We start from the raw sequence: 26,958 nt of genomic DNA on the forward strand, positions 1-26,958 counted from the left end.
ACCGAGCTAGTCACCTCAAGACACGCATCGTCATTGCACGATGACGTAGCAGGCCTGAACCTACCCAAGCATCAGCATGGGAGTTGCCTTAGCCAGTGACGCAAGGGTCTTGAGTTTAATTACTCTAAGCCTCGATTCGAAAGCAAGGCAAAAGTCTCGTTCGTTTGAAAAATCTAATCACAGGAATCACAAAAGCCAAAAGAAGGAAAATAGGTACCAAGCAAGAGACAGAAAATAAGCCTAAATTCCATCTAATTAAACAGAGATATCGATATCAAAATCGTACTGTAAAAAGTATATGTCTTCACTTCCACTCACCAACCAGTAAAAACCTCAGCTGAGATCACCCACCCTCTCTTCGGTACGGCACATGCAGAGTTCCCCTCACCACAAACGCTTGTGTCACCAAGAGCGGAGACGTCCAAGCCAAGGGATCCTTGAACCTTGAACCTTGAAATCTAAGGGTTGCCTAGCGCGGAGCGTGTAAGTCAGGACCACCACTCACACACTCACTCACCACTACCACCACAGAAAAAAAACTGCCCACTCTCTGTCTGACTCTGGCTGAGGCTCTAGGCTCGGGGATAAACATTGACCTGCACTGCAACAGACTGAATGGGGGCTCTACCCGTCTTAGAAGATGCCGAAACCAGCCCATTCCGACTCCAGCACGGATACAGAGCACCTAAAGTAAGGCAAGGTAATTTCACCCCCATTCTTCCTCTTGGACTCTTCCGATCAACATATCCGAGCACTCTGAGGGTGTCCCCTTCCATTGGTTTGCCTTGCTTTGCCTTGTCTGGCCTCGCCTCTTTCTTCCTCTCTCTCTTTCTCTCTCCTCCTCAACTATTTATATCCCTCCTCTTCCCTCCGTTCCCAAGCTGTCCCATCTCCCTCTTCTTCATCAACAATCACCAGATTCTACCATCCAAAGCCTACTTCAACTTCAACAACACCACTTCAACACCACAAACCCCAATCACCAACCAACATCACCAATATGCCTGCCTACGAGTACTGCTGCCAGTGTGGAGGCATGATTGTCATCAGCACCACCTGCACCGCTTGCGGCCACAAGCAATGCAACAACTGCCCTCTGTGCTAAAGCATTCATCCACAGACACGTCTCGACGGCATTCGCCTCCTCTTCTCTCACAACACACGCTTGGACCTGTATCATGACAAAAGGCTACAGCATGGCGAGATGAGAGTCTGGATCCCCTCGCTCATACGAGGCATGGCTATTTGACGACTTCAATAACGGCGCTTCTATTCTGCTCAGAAACTGCCTTTTCTCCATTCACACCTATGACCTGGTCGTCACTTTTACATTTCACTTATTCTTGATTGATACCTCAGCGACTGGTTTCTTCAAGCAATTATGCGCTTTCTCCAATAGCAAAAGCTTTGCTTTCAGCCTCTTTGGGGGTGCTTATGCGAAGGCGCCACGGGAAAGATATGACGTCGGGTTTTGGGCGTTCTATTACTCTATGCTTTTACGTTTTGGACTTGTACCGGGGTTAACGGGGAATGAATCGCAACGGATTTTCAGCTGTAACAATAATCGATACCCACGGTCTCTTTTTTGGGCCTTGACTTTTTGAGAATCAGAAACCAGAATCAATACCAAGTTTTATCCACCCAGTTTCGGCGTCTCTTCGCCCGGCGCTCAGTCCTGTGATTCGAATTGATGAGCATCGTGAAATGAAACGCTCCAATCATGAATGCATATTGACAAGTCTTTGGTTTACTGGCCACTGCCAAACGCTCCGTTGGACCCTTGTTTCAGAAAAAAAATCGACCCCCAAATTCTGTGCCATGGCCCGGACTCGCCCGATCTACAACTCGACTTTCCCCGGAAATTTCCCTTCGTTACATAATATAGTAAACCTCACGTCGGCCCTTCTCTCTGGCTTGGAAATGCAATGCCCACAAGTTAGAACCACACTGCCACGTTGCAACCGACAAGAATTGCAGAAAACACGACAACAGCCTTGATTGTAAGGGAAAATGGAGGTTGACAGCCGTGTCAATGACTGCTTGGGAGACGCAAAAATTGAGGTTGGGGTGCAGGCCTACCCTGGAGCTAACACATAAAATCAGAATATTGCATAATTCAAAATGAAGCTTAAGTTCATGGCATTGTGAGACTGTTCTATCAAAGTCACGATACTACAGCTTGCGATGATCTACAGTCCGATGTTTCCTCAATTGATCAAGTGTCGATAGTGACCTGTGATTGATCACCCGAACCGCTTACCAATGAGTTCGATAGGATCGTGGGGGGCTGGTTTATGTCTTGAATATGTCGGCATGGGCACCTAGGTAGACTGAGCACTATGGGTGACCATCGTGATTTATCTCATCTACAATGTTTGACTACAGGCCTGTTGCCTATTTTCATTCTTTGACTATGACCATCCTTTGCTTTGAAATGGCGAAACTCTCCATGAGGTCAACGTTTTATAAACTGACGTAGTATCCTCACTACGTTCTTTTGGCCGTCGGTTCCAATCCTATACGTACAAAACCAAACACCTTCCCAGCCTTGTTGAATGCATGCCCGCTTGTTCCGTTCCATTCTGCTTCCTGACATATCATTTCCTTCCACACCTTGCCTGACGCCAGCTATTCGAATCAAGGACCTGCTCGATCTCTTGCTAGCAGGGCCAATTTGCGCCTGATACTAGATTCCAACCATCCATCCGTCAATGACCGAATTATCCCCAAAAGAAAAACATACAAGGAGTGACAAATCATTCACCCCGCAAATACACACGAATGATGGGGTCCTATCATCGAAGGCTCCGCTCGATGATTCAGGACGCTGAGATTAAGTTTATGAAATGAAAAGGGCCGTGAGGTATCTTGGTCATGAGTCTCATGCTGTCGGCAAAAGGGGAATTAAGAGAATTGAAAGAAATAAAGAAAAACAGTCGTCGTCTGCACTGTTAAATCATCCCTCCGGGAACTGCATTGCTGCTCATGCTAGGAGGCAGAGGTGGTGCAGCCATAGGCGGAGGAGGAGCTTGATGCATTGATCTTGCTCGTGCGTTCATACCGTTTGCTTCGCTTGTGGCTTTGCGCAATCTCTGACGGTTCATCCCTGCGCCATCTTCATCATCACTTCGAAAGCCACCACGTTGGTCGTTTGCGATACTAGGGCTCATAGGGCGGCGGTGAGCGCTCATGGTACCTTCAGCGAGCGTGGCTGCTGTGTTCTTGCGCCGAGGGTTGATTGGTGGCAAAGGGGGAGCAATGTTGCTATGCAGGTTAGGCGTAGAAACTGCACCACCATTGAGTCCAGATCCAGGGCCAGGTCGAAGGCCGTCATGGTGACCCATGGGTGACATTGGCGGCTTGATTGAGGGTTCCGACATATCTCGGTTGCGCATCATTGCACCTGGGTAAGGAGGCCCATATGGTCTCTGGGAGCCGGGGCCAGGTCCGGGAAATCCATAAGGAGAAGGTGCGCCATGAGGCGAGGGGGCACCATTGAGTGGGGAAATTGGCGATGGGTGGCCGGAATCGTGTCCATAGACAGGATGTATATGCAAGCTGTTGTCGGGACGGTTGTAGGGGCCAGTCGAAGCGCTTCCGGGATATGGTTGAGGCGGCATACGTGGTGACCGTCGCATGTCTTGTCCAGGCATCATTGGTGCTCTCATCATCGGCCCTTGTCGAGGCTTGCCATTATTTCCCACAGGGGATCCCATGGGCCCTTGGTAATCATCACTAGGCACGGATCCGTTTCTAAGGCGTGGCGGTCGACTACCAGATCTGCCTCCGCTGCTTGCTTCAGAGCCACTTCGATCACGTTCAGAGGGAGCTCGGGATCCTGAGCGTGAACCAGCGCGTGAGCCAGCATTGGCCCTCGATTCTTCGCTAGGCACTCGATTGTATGAGACAGGAGGAGGTGGTCTGCGTTCCTGAGATGGTGGTCGGGATGTCGTAGTTTGGGCTCGATCTCTGCCCGCTGAAGGAGGCTTCGAGGGTAGTTGGTGTCGTTGCTGAACTTCTAGTTCCTTCATCCTTTGGAGTTCCCGACGGGCTTGTCGGAAAGCCTTGAGGCCAGCATGGACACCTTCCTTTTCCTCGCTATCTCTTGGTAGGTTTTCGTCCCTTGGCTCAGGCGACTGCGTCAGCCTTTCATTTGCCTCGAATGAGCCACGGCGGGATGGACTTGCGGCAGGAGCAGGCGACGAGCCTCGAAGGCCAAGGAGTTTCTTCGCTTTGGACTGGCTGCCATTCTCTCTGTCGCCTCGACCTCTGTCAACCAAAGAGCCACGACTGGATTTGGATTTCAAGATACCCAAAGCGTTCGGACGAGGTGGAGGTGGAAGCTCGGACAGAGGCGGAGCTTCTGGTGACGAAATGCTGCTATCAGCTTCGACAAAAGAAGTCAGTCTCTCCCTGACACGTCGCGCACCGTCGGCAAGATGACGAGCAAAGTCATCTGTCTCTTCTTCTGGCTGGGGGTTGACTTGTTGTTTCGGGTTTTGGGTGGATTCGGGTCTAGATGATATCTGGGCCTCGATCAAACCAGACGATCTAGTAGGACTAGTCACGCTACCGTCAATTGACATAGCCAAGTCTCTCTCAATCGACTCCCAGGCGTTCGAATCGACCGTCTTGGGCTCATAGGTATGTGCATCAGGGCGTTCGGGAGGGAATCGTGAGCTCAGGTCAACATCGTTGGGTAAGCTTCCATAAATTGAGGAGGCCCCACTATCTTGTCGAAGATGCTGCCTGACCATGCCGCTCAGTCCACCAGAGGTAGGTCCCAAAGTAGGTGAGTCCTTAGGCATTTGCTCCGTTGAGTTAGCTGGCGCAACTCCAGTTCCTTCAGAAACCGCTAGAGGCGTTGGTACTGCAGCGCGTCTAAAGGCAGGGTGCTCATTATCCGCTGGCTTCTCAACCTTGACTTGAAGGGGAAAGATAGGCTGAAGGTGTGACTCGTCCACGACAGACTGGTCATCATCGTCATCAAAGAAGGTTGAATGCTGTGACTCTTCCTGGACAGTTGGCTCAGTCTGGAACGATCCAGATTCGTTCCTTTCCATTTGCGGACGGTGGGCAGATGATGACCTAGATCGAGTGCCTGGCAATGAGGGGTTGGAATCAGTGCGAAATCGGTTCGTGGGAGTTTCGCGACCCTGCTGCATTTGCATTTGCCGTTGGGCGAACCTTGATTCATCATATTGACTGTTGGTCCTACTGATAATTCTGCTTCGATCAAACGGCTGAGCCTCCCCTGTCTCACTAATAGGGGGGCTAAGAGGAGGTGTAGCACCAAAGGCCTTCTGGTCCATACTAGGGAATTTATTCATCGAGTCTACAGGACTCATTTGCGATGGAGGGCTGAAAGATCGTAGGTTAGGGGCACTAGCCTTAGCCAGGACCGATCGAGTGATGAAACGATCCCCGAATGTTGCGCTTGCTGGGGAAGGTACAGGAGGTGTCAGATCTGGAGTTCTGCTGCCGAGTGTACGCTTAGTAAGCGTATCGATTCTTGAAAGGGCAGACGACTGCTGGTCTTGGAGATCCTGGTTTAAACTTTGCTCATAGAGGCGACGGGCTCTGGTCACGCTTCGCTCCATTGGTGGTGTTGGGCTGACAGTCCGAGATGTGCGCACGAAAGACTCTCGGTCCTTGACTGAAGATGAGGTGATAGATGTAGCGGCTGTTGAGTCCCGAGCTGCAGATGGACCTGACGATGTCGTTGAGTTTGTCTCCCTTTTTCGGTTGTACTCGGTTTGAGAAGGAGACTCTGGTCGGGCATTTTCCAAGTCACCTAATTCTTCCTGCTGCAGGTCTTCGAATGACTGCTTATCCTTTTCAGATTGCCTCCACTTCTGGAATGCAGACTGGGCGATATCGTCACCATAGAGAACACGGCCACTCATAGCCCCTTTGTTCCCTCCAGTGCCGATTTTGTAAACCTTTTGTCGACCTCCAAACAAGTTGTTTCCTTCGATCGGTTTCGATCTGCCCATGACACTCCCGTTTGTTGAGCCGGTATCATCATTAGACTGCATCGATGAGCGTGCAAAAGGAGCCCGAATAGACTCGACCTCAGCAATGTCGCCCAACCCTGCAGCAAAACCAAAGTCCATCATTCTTGATTGTCTTTTAGGGAACAGAACACTATCGTCACTGGCCTTGCCAACCTTGGTGTTTGGATCATCTTGCTCACGTAACATAGAGAACCGTGCCGAAAGGTTGGTCATCAGAAGACTCGTTCGGAAATCATCAGTCGATGGAAGGGCTGTAGCCAGATCAATCTCCTTTTTAGGTTCCTCTTCCTGTGCCTTCTTCTTGCCGAACATTCTAAAGGGGCTGGAAGACTCAGACTCAATCGATGGCCGCGGAGCCTCGAGATCATCCTTGCCCTTCTTCTTGCCTCTGAACCTATTCATAATGAAGGACAAATCCCGAGGATGAAACGTTATTTTTGCCTCGGTTGTTCGTTGTCGTAGGAGGTAGGCGTTTAATTCATCACAACTGATAAAAGCGATATAGGTCGAACTAGATTGGCAACTATACCAATCTTGCGTCAAACACTATGCTGGTTAGCTTCGGTACCTATGATCGGTATGCAAGATTGGTTGGAGTTCATGAAGCAGATATCTGACCCGGCCGCTGCTCGAAGCTCATCGCCATGCACGGGTAAATATGGATGGCCACTTCGATGAACAGTGAGGGCAGATGTTTCCCCATGTAATAACCAACCAGTCGCCTGCAACAAGAAATGAGTTTCGTACCTGCAGATGTCAAATTGACGAAACCTGTAGAATATGTGTACCAGTCTCTGGTGATGTGAGAGACCAATATCGATTCGGGCGAAGTGACTCGGTAGTCACAAAGGGCACGCGAAGCAAGATTATTCGTACTCGATAGCTTCGCGGATCGGGATTGTCGTCGGAGTCGGAGTCGTGCAGGAGCCTCGTGGAGCAATTTGGATGCAGTATGGCAAGTTTGTAGGCCGAAAACGGGCGACAGCAGATGAGTTCTTCTTGTAAGAGGGAAGAGGAAAACGCAAGTACCCGAGTTAGGTTAAACAAGAACGGGTCGGGTGTTGAGTCCAGAAATGGAAACGATTCAGGCAAGTTTGATGGATAAAGGAGGTTGTCTCAGACTCGGGGAGAGAATGAACAAAGCAAAACAAAGGGGATTTTCGCGAGAAGCTTGAGCCAGTGGTGAGTCGAATAAGCCTTGTTTGGTTTGGTCTGACTATCTTCTGCGGATCTCAAGGGAGAGTGCTGTCACAGGGTGCGAGACGATCGTGTCGGAGAAGGATTGTCAAAAGGTTACTCGCTGGCCGGCAGTTTGATTTGATCTCACCAATCCGGGGTACCACTGGATCGGCACAAGACTCGTGATCCCAAGATGTACCAAGGCGAGTCAAGGGCAACGGTCAATGGGAGTAAGGTAACGAACGGATGGAAAAGAATGAATGAAGTTTAACAAACGAGAGAACGGAAAAGAAGATCGTTTAGGGACGAGGTGTGTCTGAGCCAATGGAACCAACAAATTCTCAAGATTTTGAGTAGGATGAGAAATTTGGTGACAACGATGAAGGGGGAATTAGATTGACAGGGCGCCCCAGAGCAAAAGACGAAGGAAGGAATGGATGAGAGGTGGGGTGTGCCAGGAACAGGGGAAAGGAGGGTGTGGAGACAGGGGGGCTAGTCGTAAAGGGGCATGGTAGCGGGAAAGCCAACAGGCAGGTACCATTTCTGCTAGGTCAGTCGGACTTGCTTCATCATAAATTAATCGTAATTATTGCACTATCACGGACGGAAGATTAGGTATTCGAAGAGATGGAATAGCGAGCTGAGGCATTTCTCGTGAACTGCGTACTCAGATATGGCTCAGATGCTTGAGCTTAACACCGTTAAAGTATCATAGAGATTTACAGAGTAGCTTTGTAGCTCTGAATGAAACGATGGCTCATGGTAAACAAGGATGGTACATGGGAGCGATCATAAAACAGGTGGTTAAGCGTTCGCTGCAATGTACCTTCATCAGGGCGAGTACTCTGCAGAACATGGGACGAACAGTCCATTTCTCCTAGAGTTGGTACCAGCTGCACAGGGAACGGAACATCCATCTCACCTCCAAGGACAGGCCAGGGCAAGATTTAGGGGGTGTGACTAGTAGACCGCAGGGGTGGGAGTCCACCGACCGTTCGAGACGGTGCGGCAAGGGAGACAGGCACGAACAGCCCTGGGCTCCCTTCAGTTAACTCCCAAGTTTTTGTCTGTTCACTGAAAGCCCTGGAGTTTGCCCAAATTTCAGTGGACTAACTGCCCGTTAGTGCACTTGGAGGAGGGACACTCGCTCCATCGACCTCCACTAATCGATGATTTTCAACATGGAACCTGACCCGAGAGATCGTGGACCTCACACACCTTCACGGCGGCCCTAGCACTGGAATTCCTCAAATGTTTGTCAACACAGATCAGTTGTCAGCGTCATCTGGGCTTCATACGAACCAACACCTTTCTTAGTATGGATGCCATCACGATTGGTGATGAATCTCCCTTTCTACGCGTCAGTCATCGGAACGCGTGCAGAGGGACGGCAACAAGAGACTCGCTCATCTCCAGGCTCGGAACGGGGGTGAATACCCCAATCAACCTTGCTGTCATTGTGATCAATGTGATACTCTTCTGCATCTTGTATCTCCTGTTCGTGAGTACCAAATACTACACATGTCCGACGCTACAATTTAACAACCGAATCCCAGGTCAGTCAGACGCCTGCGTCCGCCACAAACCATGCCGTGTCGCACATAAAGATCCATGGCTTTGGTTACCTTGCTTTTACTGCCCAGCTCTATAGACTCTGCCCACGTTTGTTGGGCCACGCATGACGGGCAACCGCTTTGCTCGCTGCAGACTGCAAACGCCTGGCCTCCCCCGTCTTACATACCCGTCCGCCACTCCCATCTTCGTCTTGGTATTTGGACGCCTCAAGGGATCGGAGTAGCAGCCGATGCCCTATCTCGAAGGTCCCGAAATACGTATTCGCGCAGCTTGATGTTGAGGTGGAAATGATATGTTACAGAAGCTGTGACGTTGATACAAAACCAAGTTCCGTCGTCAATGTTTCCAGTGCAACCTATCATGCTTCAAAGGAGCATACAAAACCATCCATTGGCTTTATCATCCGACCCTTCAAAGATCAACAGGGTACGAGACAGTGGCTGCAGTGCTAAGAAGCAATGTCATCAGTCCCCTCTTTGTCGCTCGCCAGTCTCATACTTGGCTTAAGGGGTCAGCACCTCGGAGCCTGGGACCTTCTCCACTCGAGCAAGAACCACCACCCGTTGCAGAAGCTACTGCAAGGGACGCGTTCTGGTCACATTGGCGTCTCGTGCCATCCGCTCCCTAGTACTCCGTACAGAGACGGCTAGACGTCTTTGGCTCCGTTATCAAAGTATCTAAACTCTCTTGGAGCTCAAGAACGAACGGTGGAAACTCAAAAGTCCAAAACAGAAAAGGCGCTCCCTTGTGACGACGAATGGAGATTGGACGGATCGCAGCCGTTATCCATCGCCCGCTAGGCTAAACTCTGACTTGTGTGAATACCGTTGGGGCTTGCAGCCACATCCTGCAGCCATAGTTGCAAGAATTGGGCAATGTCCATCGCAATAACCACATTTGGAGGATGCTCACCTATTTACTTTTTCCATCGTATTAGCACCCAGGACTAACGGTGTCAAATCGGATGTTTGGTTACAGCGTTACAGCGCGGGCATTTTCAGTTGCTCACCCGTCAGCACTTAGTTATGGGGTAACAGGCACCCGTACCTACCTACTTGCGAGATCCTCTACCGTCCTCACCAGCCAATGACCAGACCACAGGCGAGAGCCCCTGCAGTAGTCCCATTCAAATCTCAATGTCAACACCGGTAACAGAGCCGATACTGTTGGAATAATTCACATCACAGAACCGACACCACATACTGTCATACAGTACTTGACCTCACAAACCACCAAGAAACTCGCCACTAACGGAGGAGACTCCCTGGCTCCCCAGTTGAAAGCGCCATCCTCGGAACCTGATCGACCCGTCCCACAACCCAACTCTGCCTATGCTATTGCATTGGCTTACAACACATGTTGCTACTTTGCTAGTCCTTGCTCGCTTTAAGCTCAACTCTCTGTTCGACGAATCAGGGCTTAACGTTGTCGGTTTACTAACTTTGCTCCCTCCTGCTCCTAGCATACTCGACTAATGCTTGGATCTTCAGTCACGACTTTTTCCTTGATCACAGCCCGTCCGGGGTTATTTTGCGAGAAGAACATAATAGTGCGACCCTTTGTACCTGGTTGCACATGTCTAAGGTGTAAAATGGCATCTGACCCCGTTTCTTTTCTAATTCTACAAACGCAGTCAGCGCAATCCTACCACTTCTTCTACGGAAGAATGACTTAATGGTCAGAAGATCAGCATAGTAACAAGATGAAGGTGCTCCACTCGTGGCTTCGTACAATTCCCGAGATTCGATCTTACTCAGCAGGCAGAAGCCGCACCGATCATGTAGCGGATGCAGCCCTCAACAATTCCCCGTCGTTTCGAAGTATCATACGCCTCTGAGGTCATTGCTGCCGTCGTTGTACGTCTCAGAAAAGGAGGTGCCGGGGGCGTGATATCTCGCAGAGGTCTGACGTCGCTTAAGCCTTGGGCAAGGTCTCTGAATAGATTATTATTCCTTTGTCAAACGCCCACAAAATTGGTATAAATACATGCTTCCTATGGCAGTCTCGATGAAACTGTACTATAACGGCTATTCTCTGTATGGTTCTTACTTGAAGCCAACTGCCATTATTAGGCGGCGCTCCTCTGCGGCGAGCGCTCGCTGACTCCGATGTCAGGCTCAGACGTACCCTTGTCAGCTCCTGGTTGGCGGCACTGGTGGGAGAGTTCCGCGAGCCAATAACAGATCTGTGGCTGGAGCTAAATCCAATCTTGGCCGCAACGTTCAAGGGAACAAAAGGTGGGCTGCCAGGCACACTTCTGTCGTGGTGGATGCTACGCACATGGGTTTTACCTTAGGTTGGAAAGGTGACATCGTGCAAATCGGATCTACCTTCTTCAAACTTGCTGGGAACTGCTGAGACGCGGAAAATATTCTCCCCATATCCTCAAAAGCAACCACCAGCTGGACTCCTTCTTCGCATGAGTGATGTTTCTCCTGGTACGAAAGTCCTCAATTTGTACCACATGAATGCGGCTATACTAATGGTCCTTAATTCTTGGTTTATGAGAGTTGCTCGGCGCTAGTCCCGGGCATCGCTACGCTATCCGAATCCAACAAGTTCAAAATATCATATTCTGTCCGCAGTAAAAAGAATCAGATTTTATTAATGTCATGTCGAAGAACAATTGCCCTCGGTTGTATGAGCAATAGCTCGGCTCAGTTTTGGCGATCCCAATTGGATGGTCTTCGGCCTTTCGTTTGTTGATCACAACTCTGAGGAGAATAGACCTGGCACCCCGGTTTCTCACCCAACTCGTTGGGACCGCCTAACGGCTCGCCTCGCCAACAACCGACATGATGACATTCGGTGTTCGAGCCCTATCAGTTCAGGCACTTCGTCCAGTCTCGTCAACTGCGGTCATTTTCCCATGCTTCTTCAGAAGCTTCCAAGGCGATTTGATTACAGATCAATCTTCACAACCCCGGTTAATTTTTGGATACTGCTTACGGTGGTGACGGTGAATTTATTTACCTCCGGGATCTATAAACCCGGTGCAATGGTTAAGGAACAGCCCTGGAACTTTAACACAATGTTATATGACAACTGCCCACTAAGATCCTGGTCTCTCTTTGAAGGAAACCACAAGACGTTATTTATCTAGTTATTCAATACTCTGTACACTGTATAGGGTTGTTGTACCAGCTCATTTCCTCCCGGAAGGGGGTCAACGGACTATTTCGTGGGGATCCTCCGCCACACCGCAAGCCATTCAATGCTAGAGCCTAGAACCACATACTCATGTTCAAAGAGCACAGTGCCCTCTGGAAAATTGGCTTCACTTTGCAGTTTTCCTCAATTTCTCAAAGAGGGTCCCTCGGTCCATTGCGTCATCTTGAGTATTTTCTCTCTGGTCAATTCGTCTTGACACTGGGATCCCACGTCTTTGCTCCTTGTCCTTGCACGAGCTAATATTACTAGTCAGGTATAATATCCGCGTTACAGCAAACAACCATCGCGATGTACTCAGTACTCCGTACCTAATTCGATTCACGGCTTGAGGCGAAATACGGTTATGAAGTCATGAATTCTTATCCTCATTTCAGCAATACCCGCTACCTTACCCGGCAAGCTTGCCATGCAGAATCTACTAAGCGATCCACTCCTGCTTAGGCTCGGATCTAGCTTGATGAAGCCGCCAAACTCTGAAAAAGCCACCCGTTCCGTTTAATCTCTCAGGCACAATTCGCGGGGTGAGTTGATGATGAACAAACTCGCAACAATGATTGATGGACGACATGTCAAGCGAGCCAAAATGGGTACAGTTCTCGGGCCGACGCACTGTTATATGTCATCATTCGGAGAGAAACAGTGAGCGTTCTCCTATTGAAGACCCAACATATCGGAGGCCAGAATAATGCTGCCTGTGTGATTTGGATCGCTCCTCATTAATTGGTATTCTGCCTTTTGAGGGCAACCTCATGTTCCTGGCCTGCCAAACTGTTGGATGCCGAGGCGTGACTATATCTTGGTCATTGAAGCCAACATGGCCGTTTTCGACCGTTGCGCGATTTGCAAAACGAACTTCTATATATTGCACGGCAGACCTAGCAATGATGGAGATAACTGAAAAACTGGCAGCACGCCGCAGAACGAGTGACTGATCAGTGATCAATGTTCAGGAACGAGTACGAAAGTGGTGTTTTTCGCCCCCCCCTCCTCGTCTCATCCCTTCGGAAAGCATCAGATGGAAGTTCACACTCGGCATTGGATGTAGACTCAATACGAGTGATTAGATTCAACTGGAGTTTTGAGTCCCCTGTAGGTACCCTTGGCGAAGTCGACGTGGTCTAATTCTCACATGGACCGTCAAACAAATCACCTCAGAAGTGGTAGATGCAAACAAGATGTTCTGAAGATCTAATCGCTCTGGACAATCAACTCACCTTTGACGATGCTCCAATACTGCGTTCACTAGGTGTTATTTCGGCGTGAATAGTCATATACCTCTCATCTCATCCCCGGAGAAGACTACAGAATGCATGTGGAAGACTCGACAATACTTAATTACTACGTACAGTGGAAACAGCTGATCTTCAACGGGTGCTAGAGCATGTATTTCTCCTTCCTCTCCTCCCCCTATTCCTTTTTTATGTTTTTTGTATATTATTTTCCTTCATGGTGAACTGTTTTATCTATTTGTTTTCATATATTTTTATGTAACACTTTTACCACAGACTCAACAAGAGATCTAAGCTTCTCCATGTCGCCCAATCGTGTGGAATTGATACCTAAGCGTGCACAGCCTGTGCCGTACCTTTCTAAATGAGACAAGCTTCCAAAACCCTCCAGGCAGTTATTGCCATGTCTTAACGCCATTCGCCATACAGTCTATATACACGCTAAAATTCGAGGCACAATACCGATAAGAAAGGAAATATCCGTTGAGCTTGCCCTGGTTGGTCGAGGAGTTTCCTTGTCCGGGCGAGCATGTTTTTCATCTTACGAGGCCTGACGAAGATGACACTTATTTTCCAAAGACGGTATTGTCGTCTTGGTCCATCTGGTCCATTTCCTTGGTAAACTCGGGGGTTTCCTTGAAAGCATATCCAGGGTGGCCCGCATTCAGAAGAAGAACAGCAATGCACATCATGCTAAGGACAGTTAGTGAGTTGTTACTATAAATGTGACAAGCTCCAAGGGCTCTTACCAAGATTCAAGAGCGATGTAAAGACCTTCGTCTCGAAAGATAGCACTGAAGTAACCTCCATTGAGCTCGGCAATTCGGTAGCCACATCGAATCAAGATGAAGATTGTCGAGAGAAAAAGGAAGAAGAGGAAAGTGAGGATGGGCTTGGTAAGGCGATATCGGGCCGGTGACTTGGAAGCCCTGAAAACGTAGTCGATGAACAAAGCAACGAAACAAAGTAAAGTGACGACTTGGAAGACGAGACCAGCGATGGAGATGTCCTCTCCAGTCTTGACATCTTCCTGCGCTGTGGAAACAACAGAGACTGCACCACCGACGGCTTGGAGGATGAGGGAGATAATGTCGGACGGGATGAAGATCCAGTAGAAATACTTGGGAGAGAATCGAGAGACACTTGGGTCGACAAAGTTGATACTGAGAATGTCAGTTGTGGTTCTTCTGAGTGAACAGGGGGAACTTACACCTGGGACAGAAGAACATAGATGGCAGCAGAGAAGAAAACGGGGGCAATGGTGATCATGACTGGGCCAGAGTTAGTCAAGTTCTCCCTTTCCATCCATCCCTTGTTTGAGTCTGGTTCAGAGAAACACTTACTGATCTGCAATAGAAATCCAATGAAGTCGAATGGATTATCGTGGATTATGAGTCGTCCGATGTAACCGATAATCTCGAGAATACATCCTGCCATCATGCTCGCCATGAAGCCCCATGTCTTCATCTTGATACCTTGGAAGATGTGGAGAGCCATGGACAACCCGAATACTCCGATGAAGATGGCATTGGCGGGAAGATTTGGTTGGTACCGCAGTATGCTCGACTCGAGGGGACATAATTCGAGTGTACAGTTGGCATCGGAGCCGAATGAGATAAGCCCGCCGGGTAGTGGTGTGTGGCTCATGTTTGCGATCTTCACAACGTCGTCGAGTTAGAGTTTATTGACAAACTTTTCGGTAAGGCTGGACTGGTCTGGATATGCAGGAACTGATGAGAGCTCGCACTTGTTTACTGTTGGATGGTTGTTATGATGTGATGATTTGGATATCTGGGGAAGACAGGTAGGTTCAAGTCTTTATAAAGGGACAGGTTTCAAGATATCAGATCTCGGCACCCGTCGGAACAAATATCCAAGATCTGACTCCGCGGGCATAACAACCGAACTATGTCGACTGGCACCACTGATCCTGAATTTCTATACTATTTCAGCTGCAGTGGAGTGAAAAAGTCGATTGTGCACTTCAGGATCAGGTGGGTCCCGGTGCGCGCGTCTGTCCGGGGCTCCGGACGGATCGGGCATCCGCGGGAGGCGAATGAGGCTGAGTTTGATAGAGTTCTAGAATTCGCATTGATACGAGGGATCTTGATAAGCTATTTCTAGATTTAATGAGATTCCACGTCAGCATGGCATGGTCCGCGCGAGTGTTGTTGAGTTAGAGTTAGCCGTGGGCTGTTGATAGGCATAGAGAACGTGGCTGGCCAGCCCAGAAGCCATTGGATATGCAACAATGTATCGCGAAATTCGATGTCCTTACGCCATATCTAGCGGTTCTAACATGATTATCTCGGCCTCGACGGGCATCTACTTTCCGTACCTTGCATGATCTAGCCCGGCAGTGGTGACCGGATATAAATCCCATGGTGATGATGGCTGCATTGTGACAGGACACTAAGGGTCCAAGGCGATGCTGATCTTGTCTTAGATTCATTTCGTTACAAATATTGTCGTATTCATACTCAGCCCTAGATCATTATTCTCAATCTAAGCCTATGCTTAAATTCTGGATACCTACAGCCAGGTTGATCCGAGCTGTAGAGATGTAGGGTAGACTTGACAACTATCATCTAAACCTTACAAACCAAATCGGATCAAGGACTGATAATTCTACCTATTATTAGTTAGTGCTTCCTCATGGCAAACAGAGATCAAATGAGAATATTATTGTGCCAAATAATGAGGCTCGATATTTGCTTGATATGCCGTGATATTGGGGCCGACTTGGAGTTGCAGCTGGGGCTCAGCCAAGCCGGAGCACGACGCTTGGCCCGCGCGTCCGACCGGGCCCGAGTCATGCCGACTCCGGTCCCAACTGCGACATCTAAGCCTTGTTAGTGATCCTTCAATCTGAAACCATTTACGTATAATGTGCCAATGTGGCCTAGATCCCATCGCTTCAGATTCTGATAAGTAATCGATATCCTGTCACTGATAAGATATCCTCTTATTTCTCTCTTTCCCATACTCTTCTTGCCAAGATCTTGGTTGAGTAAGCATCCAATCCCATTATGACGTCTATCATGTGTTTTTACCAGGCGACAGTCAAGGCTAAGTTGTAGAGTATCTGCGATAATTATGTGTCCTCTACATATAAATTGCTGCAGTATGTTTCGAATGATTGATGCCTAGATGCTCTATCCACGAATATGAAAACACTTGTCTTCAAGATACAGGGCTCGCACCCGAGACACGTGTACCAACTACGCAGTTGAAAGAGTCAGAACCCTCAAAGAAACCGTGTTCAGTTTAGGAGTCAGAATAAAAGTCGTCATTGTGCCCCAGCAAAAGACACTTGCCTGCATCACGAGGGTCAAGTCTGCATTCAGGTGATCAGCTCTTTTGACTCGAGACATATTCCTCCATTTGTAGCACCTACCTTCAGTGGGTCACTCACTAAGCCATCACCGTCACGCGAAAGCAAAGTGCCCCGCCCCCGCTCGCGGGAGTTTCGGCGCCACTTCACCATCTTAGGTCCATTTTCAGCTCAGCTCAGCTTCAACCACTAAACGTCGCTACCTACGCCTACCTTATCCTCAAACTTATTCTATTACACCTACAGGAAATCTTTCCCTTCTCTCTTCCTTCAACCTCTCGGAGACAATTACCCTCTTCTCCGTTGGTCAAACTCCCGCTCACATTTAGCTTTAACTGCCGAGTCACGCACGAGGTCTCACCTCGGATTGCAGTCATGTTTGACCTTTTTCCTATGCTCTTATCGTAAGCTTCAGCCCTATACCTCTTCGTCATGAGGCGTCATACTCGCAATTGCGATAACCACCCCGATCGGTTCGCAATGCCTGATTTACTGACTGTTCACTTGTTCTCGATAGTTCTGTCGCCTGTTATCTGTTTCCTATCTTTGCATCTTACAAAGCGCTCAAGACACATGATCCCACCCAGCTGACGCCATGGCTGATGTACTGGGTCGTGCTCAGTTGCTGTCTTCTCGCTGAGTCTTGGGTTTGGTTTATTGTGTCATGGTATGCCTTAACCTCATACCTGACATCTTCTGTACTAACACTAGCAGGATTCCGCTTTACGGTTATTTCCGTTTACTATTCCTCCTCTACCTTATCCTCCCACAGACACAGGGCGCTCGACGCCTATACGAAGAATATGTCCATCCTTATCTTGAAAAGAACGAGACGCAGATTGACGACTTCATCGCAAGCGCACATGAGCGCTTGACTGCTGCCGGAATATCTTACCTCAAGCTCGCTATCGAGCAGTTCAAGGTCAAGGTCCTTGGTCTTCCACCATCCGAACCCGAGTCGCCTCCTCCCGAGCCTGCGCAAGGCTATACACAATCGCTTCTGTCACGATTCAACGTCCCTGCTGCGCGATGGGCTGGTAATACCAGCAGCGGAACCGACTTTTACAGCCTACTCTCTAGCGCTGTGGCAGCTGCTACTAACGCAGGTGCAGGTGGACAATCAACTGGTACGAGAACAGTTGGAGGTGAGCCCACAAACTCGGGCGCATTGATCCCACCACATCTTCGCGAGTCTGGCGCTAGAATGGACTTCATCTCGGCTCAGCGCGATCGCCTGAATGTCCTGATTTCGGCACTTGATCGTGAGGCCCAGGATCTTCGTACCGAAGCTCAGCGTGCCCAGACAAGCACAGGATCTCGCCGCGATCCAATGGCCTATGGAGGTTATGATAATAATGAGGAGGACGAACCCACCCAGCGACCACCTAGTGGTCTAAGCGGATGGAGTGGTATTAGCAAGAGTCGCAGTGAGACCGATTTCGAAAGGATCGACGCAGAGACTAGTTCGGACGAAGACCATCGCCAGGTGCGCCGAAGAAACCAGGGAGCTGGCACTAGAAATGCATCAGGCTCATGGGTTCCTTGGGGATGGGGCGGTGATACCGCATCAGGTGGCGGAGCGAGCGCCTCCGGAAGGGAAAGATAGAAACTCCATTCTGGGAGGTGGGTTTTGAGTGATCATGGGCCCGTTGATATTCGGCGCGATAAGTGCTCCAGTGCATATCTATAAATGAGAATTGGTGTACATGTACTCGTTCTTCTTTTAAGACAGCCGTAGATCTTGGTCTGATGATTCGTGATCCATTCGTTTTCCTCTGAATTACTACAGTATCGCTCCATGCGCCAAAGCCATACGTCTAACCCATCCATATCATACAGTAGGGGATTCACCCCAAGATTCTATACAAATGTAGTACAAGGAAGACATGAGATGTCTAACAGAACTTGTAAGGGTATGTTGCCTCAGCGAGACCCTTCTTATAAAAGAAAGTCCTCTTCTTCTTAGTGACCGCGTGCTCGACCCATTTTTCCTCTATGTAGTGCTTTTTGAACCAGCGGATGTACACAGGATCCCAGAGTTCAGAGGCGATACCGAGATCCTTGCAGCAGCGCATCAGGGCGTTGGATTTGGCACCCTCAATGGCGGCAGGGATAGATTCGGGGCTGAAGTAATTGTTGTATCCCTGCGATTGGGAGACCATTCTGCTTTTGTTAGTCAACGTATGATATTGGAAATTGGTCCACTTACCGGCCGTTGACGATAAGAGCGTATTCGCGCGTAACGATCTGATTGCCGATAACGACATCCCCACGATGGACCATTCCCCAAGCCATCGGACCAAACGCCTCATTCAGCCGCCGTCGGTACTTGACCTCTGGCAAGTAGATGATACCATCGGGCTTGACCTCCACATCGTCAGCATCAACTGGCCTTGCGAGAATCTCATTCTGCTCGGGAGTAACAGCCTTCACACCCAGGCCGTACCAGCTCGTCTCCCAGTTGATGTGGTCTGTGTTCTCCGTGTCCGTCTCGCTAGTCTCGCTCAGAATGCTCTTCGACACTGTAACAGGCTTGTGTGGGCTCTCGGGCTTAGCACTCTTGCTGCTTGCCATGGGCTTTGGAGGAAATGTCTTGGACGCATATGTAGACTTTGTAGATGCGGCTACAGGTGTAGATCTTGCAGTTGGCGACTTCGCAGACGCAGTCGAAGTTGCAGCTTTAGCTCTGGGCGTGTATTTGGGCTTTGTAACGACGTCTTCTTGGTTCACTTGTGCAACATCTTCATCGGGTTTTTGTAGCGTCACGTCTGATGCTTCGGTAGCGTATCGTGCAATCGGACGAAAGGAAGTGGGAACTCTTCGGGCGGCGAAGAGGGCGCGACGAGGGACGAACATTGTGGGTTGGTATGGGGAGTTGGATACGGTGAGCTCCAAGCTTGATGAAGCTATGGTGATAATTTCCAAGGACGGGTGGATTGATTGCCCGGTGGGGACAGTGCCAACACTGTGTATGTCATATCATGATGCCTTGATTGATTGAGTGAACGCATTTGGGAGTCATCGTTAACTTAACGCCCGGAAAGGAGAGCCTGATCTTGCTAGTATACATTTTATACAGTAAAAGTACAGTAAGTGTCCCTCGGTGCGACTTTAGTTGTCCTTAGTCTCTGTACGTTGGTCGTTGTTATGAGCCTTCCAACACTGTTTGAATTGCTCCATCTATGATACTGTCAGTTCAGGTCTATGACAACATAAAGAGCAATGTGATAAAGGATCTCGAAATAAATAAAATAGATAGAATTGGATTGGATTGGATTGGATTTTTGACACTCACTTCTGCCGCACATGCGCGCCAATCCTTCTTTTCAAAGTAGCAGTCCGTCATTTTTGCGTTCTCATCTGAATTGGTGATGCCTGTTAGCAAGCCCTTTTCTCAACAAAACGATTGATGAGCGGGTAGTTGAGGTGTAGACATATAGAACCTCGTAGAGGTCATGTATCTTCCTTTATAGTTTGCAATTGATTTTGTATGAAAGCAGAGACTCACCCGCGCATCCAGTGCTAAAGATCCGCTTGTCCCTTCATCAGCGGTTAGCAAAGGCCTCGGCTTTCGGTGTCCCAACGGAAAAGAGCGCTCACTCACCATTCATCGGGCTCATCGTCGTCTTCTTGTGTGCTCTGCTGAGCGTTACTCTCTTCTTTTGTCATAATTTCGACTGGTCTCTTGTTGGAAAATTGTGGTGATTGAGTCTTGCGTGTTATCGTTGAAAGAGGTTAAAGGTGGTTCGAGGCGGAGATTTGGTTGAGGCGAGATCCAGCAAAAGTCAAGTGTCAAGACCACACGAAAAACTACGATATCAGCAGGATCAGCCATATACGAACCATGGCGCCAGCAAAGCTCAATGTGCTTGTTTACACAGGTTTGTTCCATCAACTCCCTTCACAGACCGTTACACTCACTGATTCACTACCAAGGCATTGGCACCACAGTTGAGTCAGTGCGGCATTGTATCTGGTCCCTCCGCCGTCTTCTCGGCCCCAACTACGCCGTCATTCCCATTACAGAGAACATCATCCTCAAAGAACCATGGCAAGCAACATGCGCGCTCCTCGTCTTTCCAGGCGGTGGCGATCTCGGCTACTGCCAGGCACTGAATGGTGAGGGAAATCGTCGTATCGGCGACTATGTTCGCCGAGGAGGCTCTTATCTAGGCTTCTGTGCTGGGGGCTACTACGGGACACAGAAGTGTGAGTTCGAGGTGGGAAACAAGTCCATGGAGGTTGTTGGACGAAGAGAGCTAGGGTTCTTCCCGGGGACCTGTCGAGGTGGTGCGTTCAAAGGCTTTGAGTATCGGAGTGAAACGGGAGCGAGGGCTGTGCGTTTGACGGTACCAAAGGGTGCCTTTGAACAGGAGGTTGCGTCTGAAATCATATCTTACTATAACGGAGGAGGTGTTTTTGTTGATGCTCCTTCGGTCAAGGACAGAAAGGTCGAGGTTCTCGCTACTTACGATGAGGAGCTTGATGTCGACGGTGGCGATGGAAAAGCAGCAGTTATTCTTTGCACAGTCGGAGATGGCAAAGCTTTGCTTACTGGCCCTCACCCCGAGTACGTTTCAGTGTGTTTACGGTATACATGTTCTGACAAATACATTTAGGTTCGCTGCGGCCAACTTGAATCCTCAGCCAAGCGTCCCTGGGTATGATGATTTGGTCACCAGACTAGCAGACGCCGACAAGGACCGGGCCGCTTTTCTCAAGGCATGTCTCACAAAGCTCGGCCTTGAGGTCAGCCCTCACGACACAGGTGTTCCGTCACTCTCTCATCTTCACCTCTCCTCCATCACCGACACAGGCGTATCGGAGCTACTGACTGACTGGAGCGACATCATCAACAAGGAGAACGGCGAAGAATGGATCCGAGCGGAAACAGACACCTTTCACATCCAGAATGAAGATACAGTCTGGAGTCTCGAAGGGCTTCAGCAATCTCTGACAGAGACAACGGATTCCAACGTCTCTGAAAATGGCAGCATTGACTACAGCAAGATCATCAAGAAGATATTTCCTCACGAGAAGGGTCTTCCTCATCCCAAGCTTACACCACATTTCAACCATGGTCTTTTCTTTTCAAGCCTGAAGCGTTATCGGCAAATTGAGCCAACTGCTCGAGCATGGGGTGACTTGCTCATGTATGGCGAAGTTGTCACAAGTACAAATACAATGCTTGAGAAGTATATTACCTCTCCCAAACAGGAGACTTACAAGACTGACATGTAACAGGAACCCTAAGCTCATGCCGAAACTCCCAAGCGGCTTCACAGTCTCAGCTACAACCCAAGTTGCTGGTCGTGGTCGTGGCTCCAACGTCTGGATTGCTCCTCCTGGAATGCTCATCTTCTCGACTGTAATCAATCATGCAGCCCATCTCGCTGTGACTCGTCCTGTAGTATTTATTCAGTATATCACGGCTATTGCCATGGTTGAGGCAGTGCAGTCTTATGATCGTGGCTACGAGAACATTCCCATCAAGTTAAAGTGGCCCAACGACATTTGTAAGTCAATTCAGCTCCTTTGCAAGAGAAATTCTAACCGCGCTAGATGCCCTTGATCCTACAAAGTCACAAGAGAAACCGCACTATGTCAAAGTCGGTGGTATTCTCTCGCAGTGTCTCTATTTCGACGGTAACTACCAAATCATCCTCGGCGTAGGCCTCAATACTATCAACCCTCGCCCAACAATCTCCATATCCGACCTCGTTCCCTCAGGGGCACCAGAACTTCACCTTGAAACCCTCCTAGCACGCGTTCTCACACGTATCGAAGCCATCTACGCTCAATTCCTTCGAGAGGGGTTCTCAGCTGATCTTGAAGCCCGTTACTACCGCCACTGGTTACACACAAGACAAGACGTCACTCTCGAGGCAGAAGGTGGTGTCAAGGCTCGTGTGGTGGGAATTACGCGGGACTGGGGAATGTTGAAGGTTGAAGAGACGGATGCTAGAGGGAGGTCGACAGGGAAGATATGGGCATTGCAAAGTGATGAGAATAGCTTTGATTACTGGAAGGGCCTGGTCAGGAGGAAGATGTGAGAATACGCATATGGTATCGAAGCGCTGGGAGTAGGCAGATATGCTTAGCCAATACAAGTCATAAATATCATCCTCTGCTTGCTCACCAATTAGATCACACCATCTTTGGATTGTTAATAATCGAGGCTCGGGTCACAAAGCCATCCTCTGAAGACTGTTTCACGTCTATGGAAGTGTAGATAGTGACCCAAATCCATGGGGCCGACATCTAAGATAACTGTCTTGTCTTGGCTTTGCGATGGTAGAATCTCTCGCAGACGGTATAAAATTCTCCTCTATTGCCGCCACATTAGGTACATTTCTGCTGGAGAGGTTAAATGACGGTACGGAAGCGCTTCGTAGCGTAGTTGGACCCCTTCAGAAGCGTGGCGCCTAGGGGAATGGGCTGGGGGAGCATCAAATGCACATCGAGGGCCCAACAAATATCTCAGAGATTACGTGTCGATCTAGCGAGAAGAATAAAGGCCGCGAGAAGTACATGGATTATCTATTCATGTCATCAGCTCTTATTTGATTGAGTGATGCTGTCATCCTCAACGCTTGATGCACCTCAGCAACGAAGCACTTTCCAGACCATCCTTATATTTGACTTGCCTTTCCTGACTGAATGATTCTTGGGTTTCCCTTGGTGCCGATTTAATCAACTGGAGCTGGGGCTATGCTCTGAGTGTATGGAACCTCTTCTGCTGTTACTCACACCCGTGCCAGGTTTAGCATCTAACCACAGATAGCACTACAGCTAGTCAATGTTGATTCCTCCCCCAACCCTACCGTCGATAAAACTATTTAATCCTCTGGGAGGACTGCTCTGCGATGTGACATTCTTGACTGCTCGTTCCCTCGCCAATATCATCCTTCAGGGGTAGACACAAATCCATTTTCCCAAACATACAATGTGCTTCCTATTCACGGACCCTGACCTCATGTAAGTTTACAAGACACCTAGGCTAGTACCCCGGACTTTCACTCATTCTCGAGGCAGCATTGATGAGCCCCAATTGCAATCTGCCAACCTCAACACGGACAAAGGGGGGGACACCCTATCAGAGAATGAGGCTTCACCGACCCGCCGGAGATATGAGCCTCGTGATTTAAAAGACCTGACTGGTCATACTTTCGGTACAATTCCTCCGGATTTCAAGCCAGTACTTACCATCCCCCGGACAGAGCGCCCTGATCAAGGCATCTCGGAACTTCCAGCCGACTTAACGATCATTGAGAGGTTTACCACAGTCACTCATTCAGAACAATCCATAACGACGAGTAGTCCGCGAAGGCTCAACCCAGGCACCGAGATAGAGATAATCACCATTGTTGATGGAACTAAGTTCATCCCCCCAAGCAGCACATCTGACGTGACGAGCCCCAGTCAGGGGCCAGAGCACACTTCACCTAAGGAGACGACTACTGAGGTGCTCAGCTTGAGCACTGAGACGACATTGTTCGCTCCATCCTCTGACAGACCAAGTGAGGCAAGCTCTTGGACTACATCATACACAACCGATTCAAACACAGAGCTTCTACCACCGTCTTCATCCCCACCTGCATCTGGAACGTCAGCTCTATCAGAAACCACAAGAATTATAGTAGGGGTTTTTGCAGGTGTTTTTGCCCTTTTAGTTGCGATATTCGTCTTTTGTGTGGCACGATGGTACGTAAAGGGACCAAAATCGCGGCATAGAGAACAACATGAACTGCAACCTGAACCGCGACATCGACCGCGATATGAACCGCGGCATGAATTACAAAACGTACCGCAGTATGGGCAGCCAGCTAATGTATCTGTCCAGGTTTACCATAACCATGCCGAGATACAGCCACAACAAGCGGTTGCGGACTATGGGTGGAAAGCTTGAAGAACTCAACGGCTCATGGCGGCATTGATTAACAAGGATATGATTCAACAGAGAGGCAGTGACTTTCCATAGTTTTCAAGTTGCACAAAATATCACTACCTTCTCTGAATCGATGTATTACCCTGCCTGATCACATCTGATCTATCTAACCACGTACAATAACTCACAATGACTGTAATGCAGCTTCAACAATAGATCGGAATACCTTGAATCAGCTCAGGGTGCTGCTGATTATATATAGTCCTCCAAGTCCCCTCCCCCTGTGTTCGATTTATTCTCAAGCCTCCACGAGCATTTACCCAACACCTCAATCGTCCAAGTAAAAGGCCTGACTTGTTTTACTTATATCATCAACATAAGAGTCTACTAGATCATGGAGAACCAGGAGATCTCTGCCTCTCATGGGACCGACCCTTCGTCCAAAAACCACCATAATGACCCTCGCGAGCTTGTGGACTTGACTGGAAACGTCTACAGCACAATTCCATCTGGCTTCGAGCCAGTTTTTACATTTGCATCAGAGGACCTCCCAGGAAACGATAGAGAGGATGTAACAATCATCGACAAGGTCGATAGCACTTCCATCAAAAATGGCGTGATAGTCATAGGTACCGAAACTTGGGAACCTTTCACTTGGTATACAAGGCATAAGCAGAAGACTTTCACTCTTACCTTGCGTCCTACGGAGGCCACGAGCAGCGATAACGATATACTCAGCATCATCAGTCATTTGACGCTTCCAAGCGCCACTCCTACAACCTTGAGTAAGGAGTTGACTTCAAGTTCGTCAACTTCAGAGAGTTCGACAATTCAAACTGCTGAATCTTCCAACAGCTCTCTATCTGCAGGTGCATGGACCTTTTTATTAATTATGGCTGTATTTTTGCTTGTCCTATCCGTCATTGTCGTTGTGTTTTTAGGGCGCCGTTCGCGTTCCAGGCGCAATCAAAACAATTTCAACTTCCAGCTTGACAATGGTCCCTTTGGCCATACTTACACTGAGCCTGTGCAGTCTGTGCAGCCCGTAGAGCCAGCGCCAGCGATTTTGAAGTCATAAATTATTGCATGTCATGGGGGTAATTCTGGTTGTGCGTGGCTGACACAGATGCAGAGCCTCATGATAGCACTTGTTAGTTACACAAATAGCATTTCTTTCTCTGAATCGATAACCCTTGATAAGTCTGTTTACTATTATATAAGTCTCATCACCCAACAACTCATGGCAAGTGACCATACCTCTGATCTAGACACCGACTTACCTTTGAATCAGCCCAGCATGGTGACTATATACATGGCCCTTGGAGCCGTTCCCCGGAGAGCGATTTCGACAAACAGTAGATACGATAAACAGTGCTTTTTCCCCAACAGGATTTCAAATGACTGCTCAAGAAGGCTGTTATTTTTCCTGATTCTGAGCACATGTAAGTACAACTCAGGCTCTGGATTCGCTCAACCCCTGACATTATGATAGCGACGAGGCTCAAGGCCGGTTCCCTGACCCGGAAACGACCGAAAACAAAGAATTCGAACAACAAATCACATCTCATTTCCCTAATGAACCTCGCATCTTCATCGATTCGTTGGGTCATACTTATAGCGACATGAAATCCAGCCAAGAACCGTATTCCACTTATGCGAAGATTGTTACAGTCCCACGCAAGAAAGTTCAAGATCCGGTTACCTTTACCTCAAGACACACGATAACCCTTACGTCGATGGCAACTCTAACTTCATTTACCACTATATTCGAAACAGAGCACCTAGGTCCCGTCGATCCGTTGCCCAAAGTCACTCTGAAGATCACTACCCATATCACAATAACAGCTATCAAAGACCCTTTGACAAGTTCCGCACAAGCCATTCGACCAGCCATAGACCCCAGTCCGTTATCTCCTCCCAGCGTTGATGCGAGCATTGATCCATCACTTTGGAGTACTGTTACTATAAGTGACAAAATACCGCCGAGCTCAGTCTTGACTGCATCGTATACCACTGATCAAGACGAACCAAATCTACCAACAGCTACTACAGAAGTTTCATCTTCAAACGACTCTTTAACAGCGGCTAAGGTAGCGCCTATCGCAGTCGGTGTGTTCTTTATGCTCGCCACAATATGTTTAATAATCTATCTTTGGTTACGACGTCGCCGAAACCGAAAACGCACCAGTGCCAGCACTCGTATACCCCAGGGCGTGGAAGCCTCACGATCAAACCCAGCTCCATCAAACTCGCCATACGGTCAAGAGCTCAAACCTATATTAGCACCCTATCGCTCTACCAAGGAAAACACACTTCTGACTACCGATGCACGTAAAATGTCTTTCGAGATCGATGAATATGGTCGTAATAAGGGCCTCAAACACTATAAATTCGAACCTTGTAGCTCGAGACCTCGTGACGGACGCAAAATAGATCTCGACCAAGGTCCTCAGTGGAAGGGCAAGGAGCGTGCAGAATAGCAAAGTTTGATATAAGAAAGTCTTTCTCAAAGCTTGATTTTCTCTCGTTAAATCTCCGCATATAACTCAGGCTTTAACTGTTCCC

The 26,958-nt window shown here is 48.8% G+C and overlaps 12 protein-coding genes across 14 annotated transcripts; 8 read left to right on the plus strand and 4 right to left on the minus strand.

Annotated features, from left to right (window-relative positions):
* Nucleotides 1–437: 437 nt before the first annotated feature.
* On the plus strand, nucleotides 438–2,390 carry FVEG_02368 (hypothetical protein). The gene is made up of 2 exons (XM_018889607.1): nucleotides 438–483; nucleotides 577–2,390. The coding sequence occupies exon 2, from the start codon at nucleotides 616–618 to the stop codon at nucleotides 1,180–1,182; it is 567 nt and encodes a 188-aa protein (XP_018745796.1). The 5' UTR covers nucleotides 438–483; nucleotides 577–615; the 3' UTR covers nucleotides 1,183–2,390.
* FVEG_02367 (hypothetical protein) lies at nucleotides 2,288–7,611 on the minus strand. The gene is made up of 2 exons (XM_018889606.1): nucleotides 6,765–7,611; nucleotides 2,288–6,563 (listed from the first exon to the last, which is right to left on the minus strand). Exon 2 carries the CDS (start codon nucleotides 6,417–6,419, stop codon nucleotides 2,952–2,954), a length of 3,468 nt encoding a protein of 1,155 aa, XP_018745795.1. The 5' UTR covers nucleotides 6,420–6,563; nucleotides 6,765–7,611; the 3' UTR covers nucleotides 2,288–2,951.
* A 774-nt stretch (nucleotides 7,612–8,385) lies between these two features.
* On the plus strand, nucleotides 8,386–10,780 carry FVEG_15044 (hypothetical protein). 2 transcript variants are annotated; one of them, XM_018904137.1, is made up of 3 exons: nucleotides 8,386–8,697; nucleotides 8,753–10,403; nucleotides 10,480–10,780. In XM_018904137.1, exons 1-2 carry the CDS (start codon nucleotides 8,515–8,517, stop codon nucleotides 8,876–8,878), a joined length of 309 nt encoding a protein of 102 aa, XP_018745794.1. In that variant the 5' UTR covers nucleotides 8,386–8,514; the 3' UTR covers nucleotides 8,879–10,403; nucleotides 10,480–10,780. The 2 variants fall into 2 exon arrangements, with proteins under 2 accessions (XP_018745794.1, XP_018745793.1); XM_018904136.1 differs by having other exon boundaries at nucleotides 8,753–10,780.
* A 366-nt stretch (nucleotides 10,781–11,146) lies between these two features.
* Nucleotides 11,147–11,890, plus strand: FVEG_15043 (hypothetical protein). The gene has a single exon (XM_018904135.1). The coding sequence runs from the start codon at nucleotides 11,452–11,454 to the stop codon at nucleotides 11,872–11,874; it is 423 nt and encodes a 140-aa protein (XP_018745792.1). The 5' UTR covers nucleotides 11,147–11,451; the 3' UTR covers nucleotides 11,875–11,890.
* A 1,408-nt stretch (nucleotides 11,891–13,298) lies between these two features.
* On the minus strand, nucleotides 13,299–15,146 carry FVEG_02366 (hypothetical protein). Its single transcript, XM_018889605.1, has 4 exons — nucleotides 14,515–15,146; nucleotides 14,382–14,442; nucleotides 13,921–14,334; nucleotides 13,299–13,864 (listed from the first exon to the last, which is right to left on the minus strand). The coding sequence occupies exons 1-4, from the start codon at nucleotides 14,816–14,818 to the stop codon at nucleotides 13,738–13,740; spliced, it is 906 nt and encodes a 301-aa protein (XP_018745791.1). The 5' UTR covers nucleotides 14,819–15,146; the 3' UTR covers nucleotides 13,299–13,737.
* A 943-nt stretch (nucleotides 15,147–16,089) lies between these two features.
* Nucleotides 16,090–18,436, plus strand: FVEG_02365 (hypothetical protein). 2 transcript variants are annotated; one of them, XM_018889603.1, is made up of 3 exons: nucleotides 16,090–16,909; nucleotides 17,023–17,172; nucleotides 17,220–18,436. In XM_018889603.1, exons 1-3 carry the CDS (start codon nucleotides 16,881–16,883, stop codon nucleotides 18,109–18,111), a joined length of 1,071 nt encoding a protein of 356 aa, XP_018745789.1. In that variant the 5' UTR covers nucleotides 16,090–16,880; the 3' UTR covers nucleotides 18,112–18,436. The 2 variants fall into 2 exon arrangements, with proteins under 2 accessions (XP_018745789.1, XP_018745790.1); XM_018889604.1 differs by having other exon boundaries at nucleotides 16,090–17,172.
* FVEG_02364 (hypothetical protein) lies at nucleotides 18,401–19,361 on the minus strand (the record flags this gene model as incomplete). The annotated part of the gene is made up of 2 exons (XM_018889602.1): nucleotides 18,401–18,668; nucleotides 18,715–19,361. The coding sequence occupies 2 exons, from the start codon at nucleotides 19,359–19,361 to the stop codon at nucleotides 18,401–18,403; spliced, it is 915 nt and encodes a 304-aa protein (XP_018745788.1).
* Nucleotides 19,362–19,544: 183 nt separating this feature from the next.
* Nucleotides 19,545–22,690, plus strand: FVEG_02363 (hypothetical protein). The gene is made up of 5 exons (XM_018889601.1): nucleotides 19,545–20,386; nucleotides 20,442–21,075; nucleotides 21,125–21,700; nucleotides 21,750–22,021; nucleotides 22,068–22,690. The coding sequence occupies exons 1-5, from the start codon at nucleotides 20,350–20,352 to the stop codon at nucleotides 22,556–22,558; spliced, it is 2,010 nt and encodes a 669-aa protein (XP_018745786.1). The 5' UTR covers nucleotides 19,545–20,349; the 3' UTR covers nucleotides 22,559–22,690.
* On the minus strand, nucleotides 19,617–20,174 carry FVEG_15042 (hypothetical protein; the record flags this gene model as incomplete). Its single annotated transcript, XM_018904134.1, has 4 exons — nucleotides 19,617–19,685; nucleotides 19,801–19,865; nucleotides 20,014–20,045; nucleotides 20,110–20,174. The coding sequence occupies 4 exons, from the start codon at nucleotides 20,172–20,174 to the stop codon at nucleotides 19,617–19,619; spliced, it is 231 nt and encodes a 76-aa protein (XP_018745787.1).
* A 761-nt stretch (nucleotides 22,691–23,451) lies between the features above and the next one.
* FVEG_15041 (hypothetical protein) lies at nucleotides 23,452–24,414 on the plus strand (the record flags this gene model as incomplete). The annotated part of the gene is made up of 2 exons (XM_018904133.1): nucleotides 23,452–23,483; nucleotides 23,541–24,414. The coding sequence occupies 2 exons, from the start codon at nucleotides 23,452–23,454 to the stop codon at nucleotides 24,412–24,414; spliced, it is 906 nt and encodes a 301-aa protein (XP_018745785.1).
* A 373-nt stretch (nucleotides 24,415–24,787) lies between these two features.
* Nucleotides 24,788–25,471, plus strand: FVEG_15040 (hypothetical protein; the record flags this gene model as incomplete). The annotated part of the gene is made up of 1 exon (XM_018904132.1): nucleotides 24,788–25,471. The coding sequence occupies one exon, from the start codon at nucleotides 24,788–24,790 to the stop codon at nucleotides 25,469–25,471; it is 684 nt and encodes a 227-aa protein (XP_018745784.1).
* A 544-nt stretch (nucleotides 25,472–26,015) lies between these two features.
* On the plus strand, nucleotides 26,016–26,873 carry FVEG_15039 (hypothetical protein; the record flags this gene model as incomplete). Its single annotated transcript, XM_018904131.1, has 1 exon — nucleotides 26,016–26,873. One exon carries the CDS (start codon nucleotides 26,016–26,018, stop codon nucleotides 26,871–26,873), a length of 858 nt encoding a protein of 285 aa, XP_018745783.1.
* Between the last annotated feature and the right edge of the window lie 85 nt (nucleotides 26,874–26,958).

The sequence above is a fragment of the Fusarium verticillioides genome, chromosome 6 (assembly GCF_000149555.1).
Source record: "Fusarium verticillioides 7600 chromosome 6, whole genome shotgun sequence".
Taxonomy (NCBI): domain Eukaryota; kingdom Fungi; phylum Ascomycota; class Sordariomycetes; order Hypocreales; family Nectriaceae; genus Fusarium; species Fusarium verticillioides.

Coding starts and splice junctions, on each gene's coding strand:
- FVEG_02367 (XM_018889606.1), bottom strand. CDS start 6,419: ATGAATAGGTTCAGAGGCAAGAAGAAGGGCAAGGATGATCTCGAGGCT.
- FVEG_02365 (XM_018889603.1), top strand. CDS start 16,881: ATGTTTGACCTTTTTCCTATGCTCTTATC. Junction 16,910..17,022: donor CTTTTTCCTATGCTCTTATC/GTAAGCTTCAGC, acceptor TGTTCTCGATAG/TTCTGTCGCCTGTTATCTGT. Junction 17,173..17,219: donor GTTTGGTTTATTGTGTCATG/GTATGCCTTAAC, acceptor TAACACTAGCAG/GATTCCGCTTTACGGTTATT.
- FVEG_02363 (XM_018889601.1), top strand. CDS start 20,350: ATGGCGCCAGCAAAGCTCAATGTGCTTGTTTACACAG. Junction 20,387..20,441: donor CAATGTGCTTGTTTACACAG/GTTTGTTCCATC, acceptor TTCACTACCAAG/GCATTGGCACCACAGTTGAG. Junction 22,022..22,067: donor AAAGTGGCCCAACGACATTT/GTAAGTCAATTC, acceptor TAACCGCGCTAG/ATGCCCTTGATCCTACAAAG.
- FVEG_02368 (XM_018889607.1), top strand. CDS start 616: ATGGGGGCTCTACCCGTCTTAGAAGATGCCGAAACCAGCCCATTCCGA.
- FVEG_15044 (XM_018904136.1), top strand. CDS start 8,515: ATGGATGCCATCACGATTGGTGATGAATCTCCCTTTCTACGCGTCAGT. Junction 8,698..8,752: donor GCATCTTGTATCTCCTGTTC/GTGAGTACCAAA, acceptor ACCGAATCCCAG/GTCAGTCAGACGCCTGCGTC.
- FVEG_15043 (XM_018904135.1), top strand. CDS start 11,452: ATGGTCTTCGGCCTTTCGTTTGTTGATCACAACTCTGAGGAGAATAGA.
- FVEG_02366 (XM_018889605.1), bottom strand. CDS start 14,818: ATGAGCCACACACCACTACCCGGCGGGCTTATCTCATTCGGCTCCGAT. Junction 14,443..14,514: donor TGGATTTCTATTGCAGATCA/GTAAGTGTTTCT, acceptor ACTCTGGCCCAG/TCATGATCACCATTGCCCCC. Junction 13,865..13,920: donor TACATCGCTCTTGAATCTTG/GTAAGAGCCCTT, acceptor AACTGTCCTTAG/CATGATGTGCATTGCTGTTC.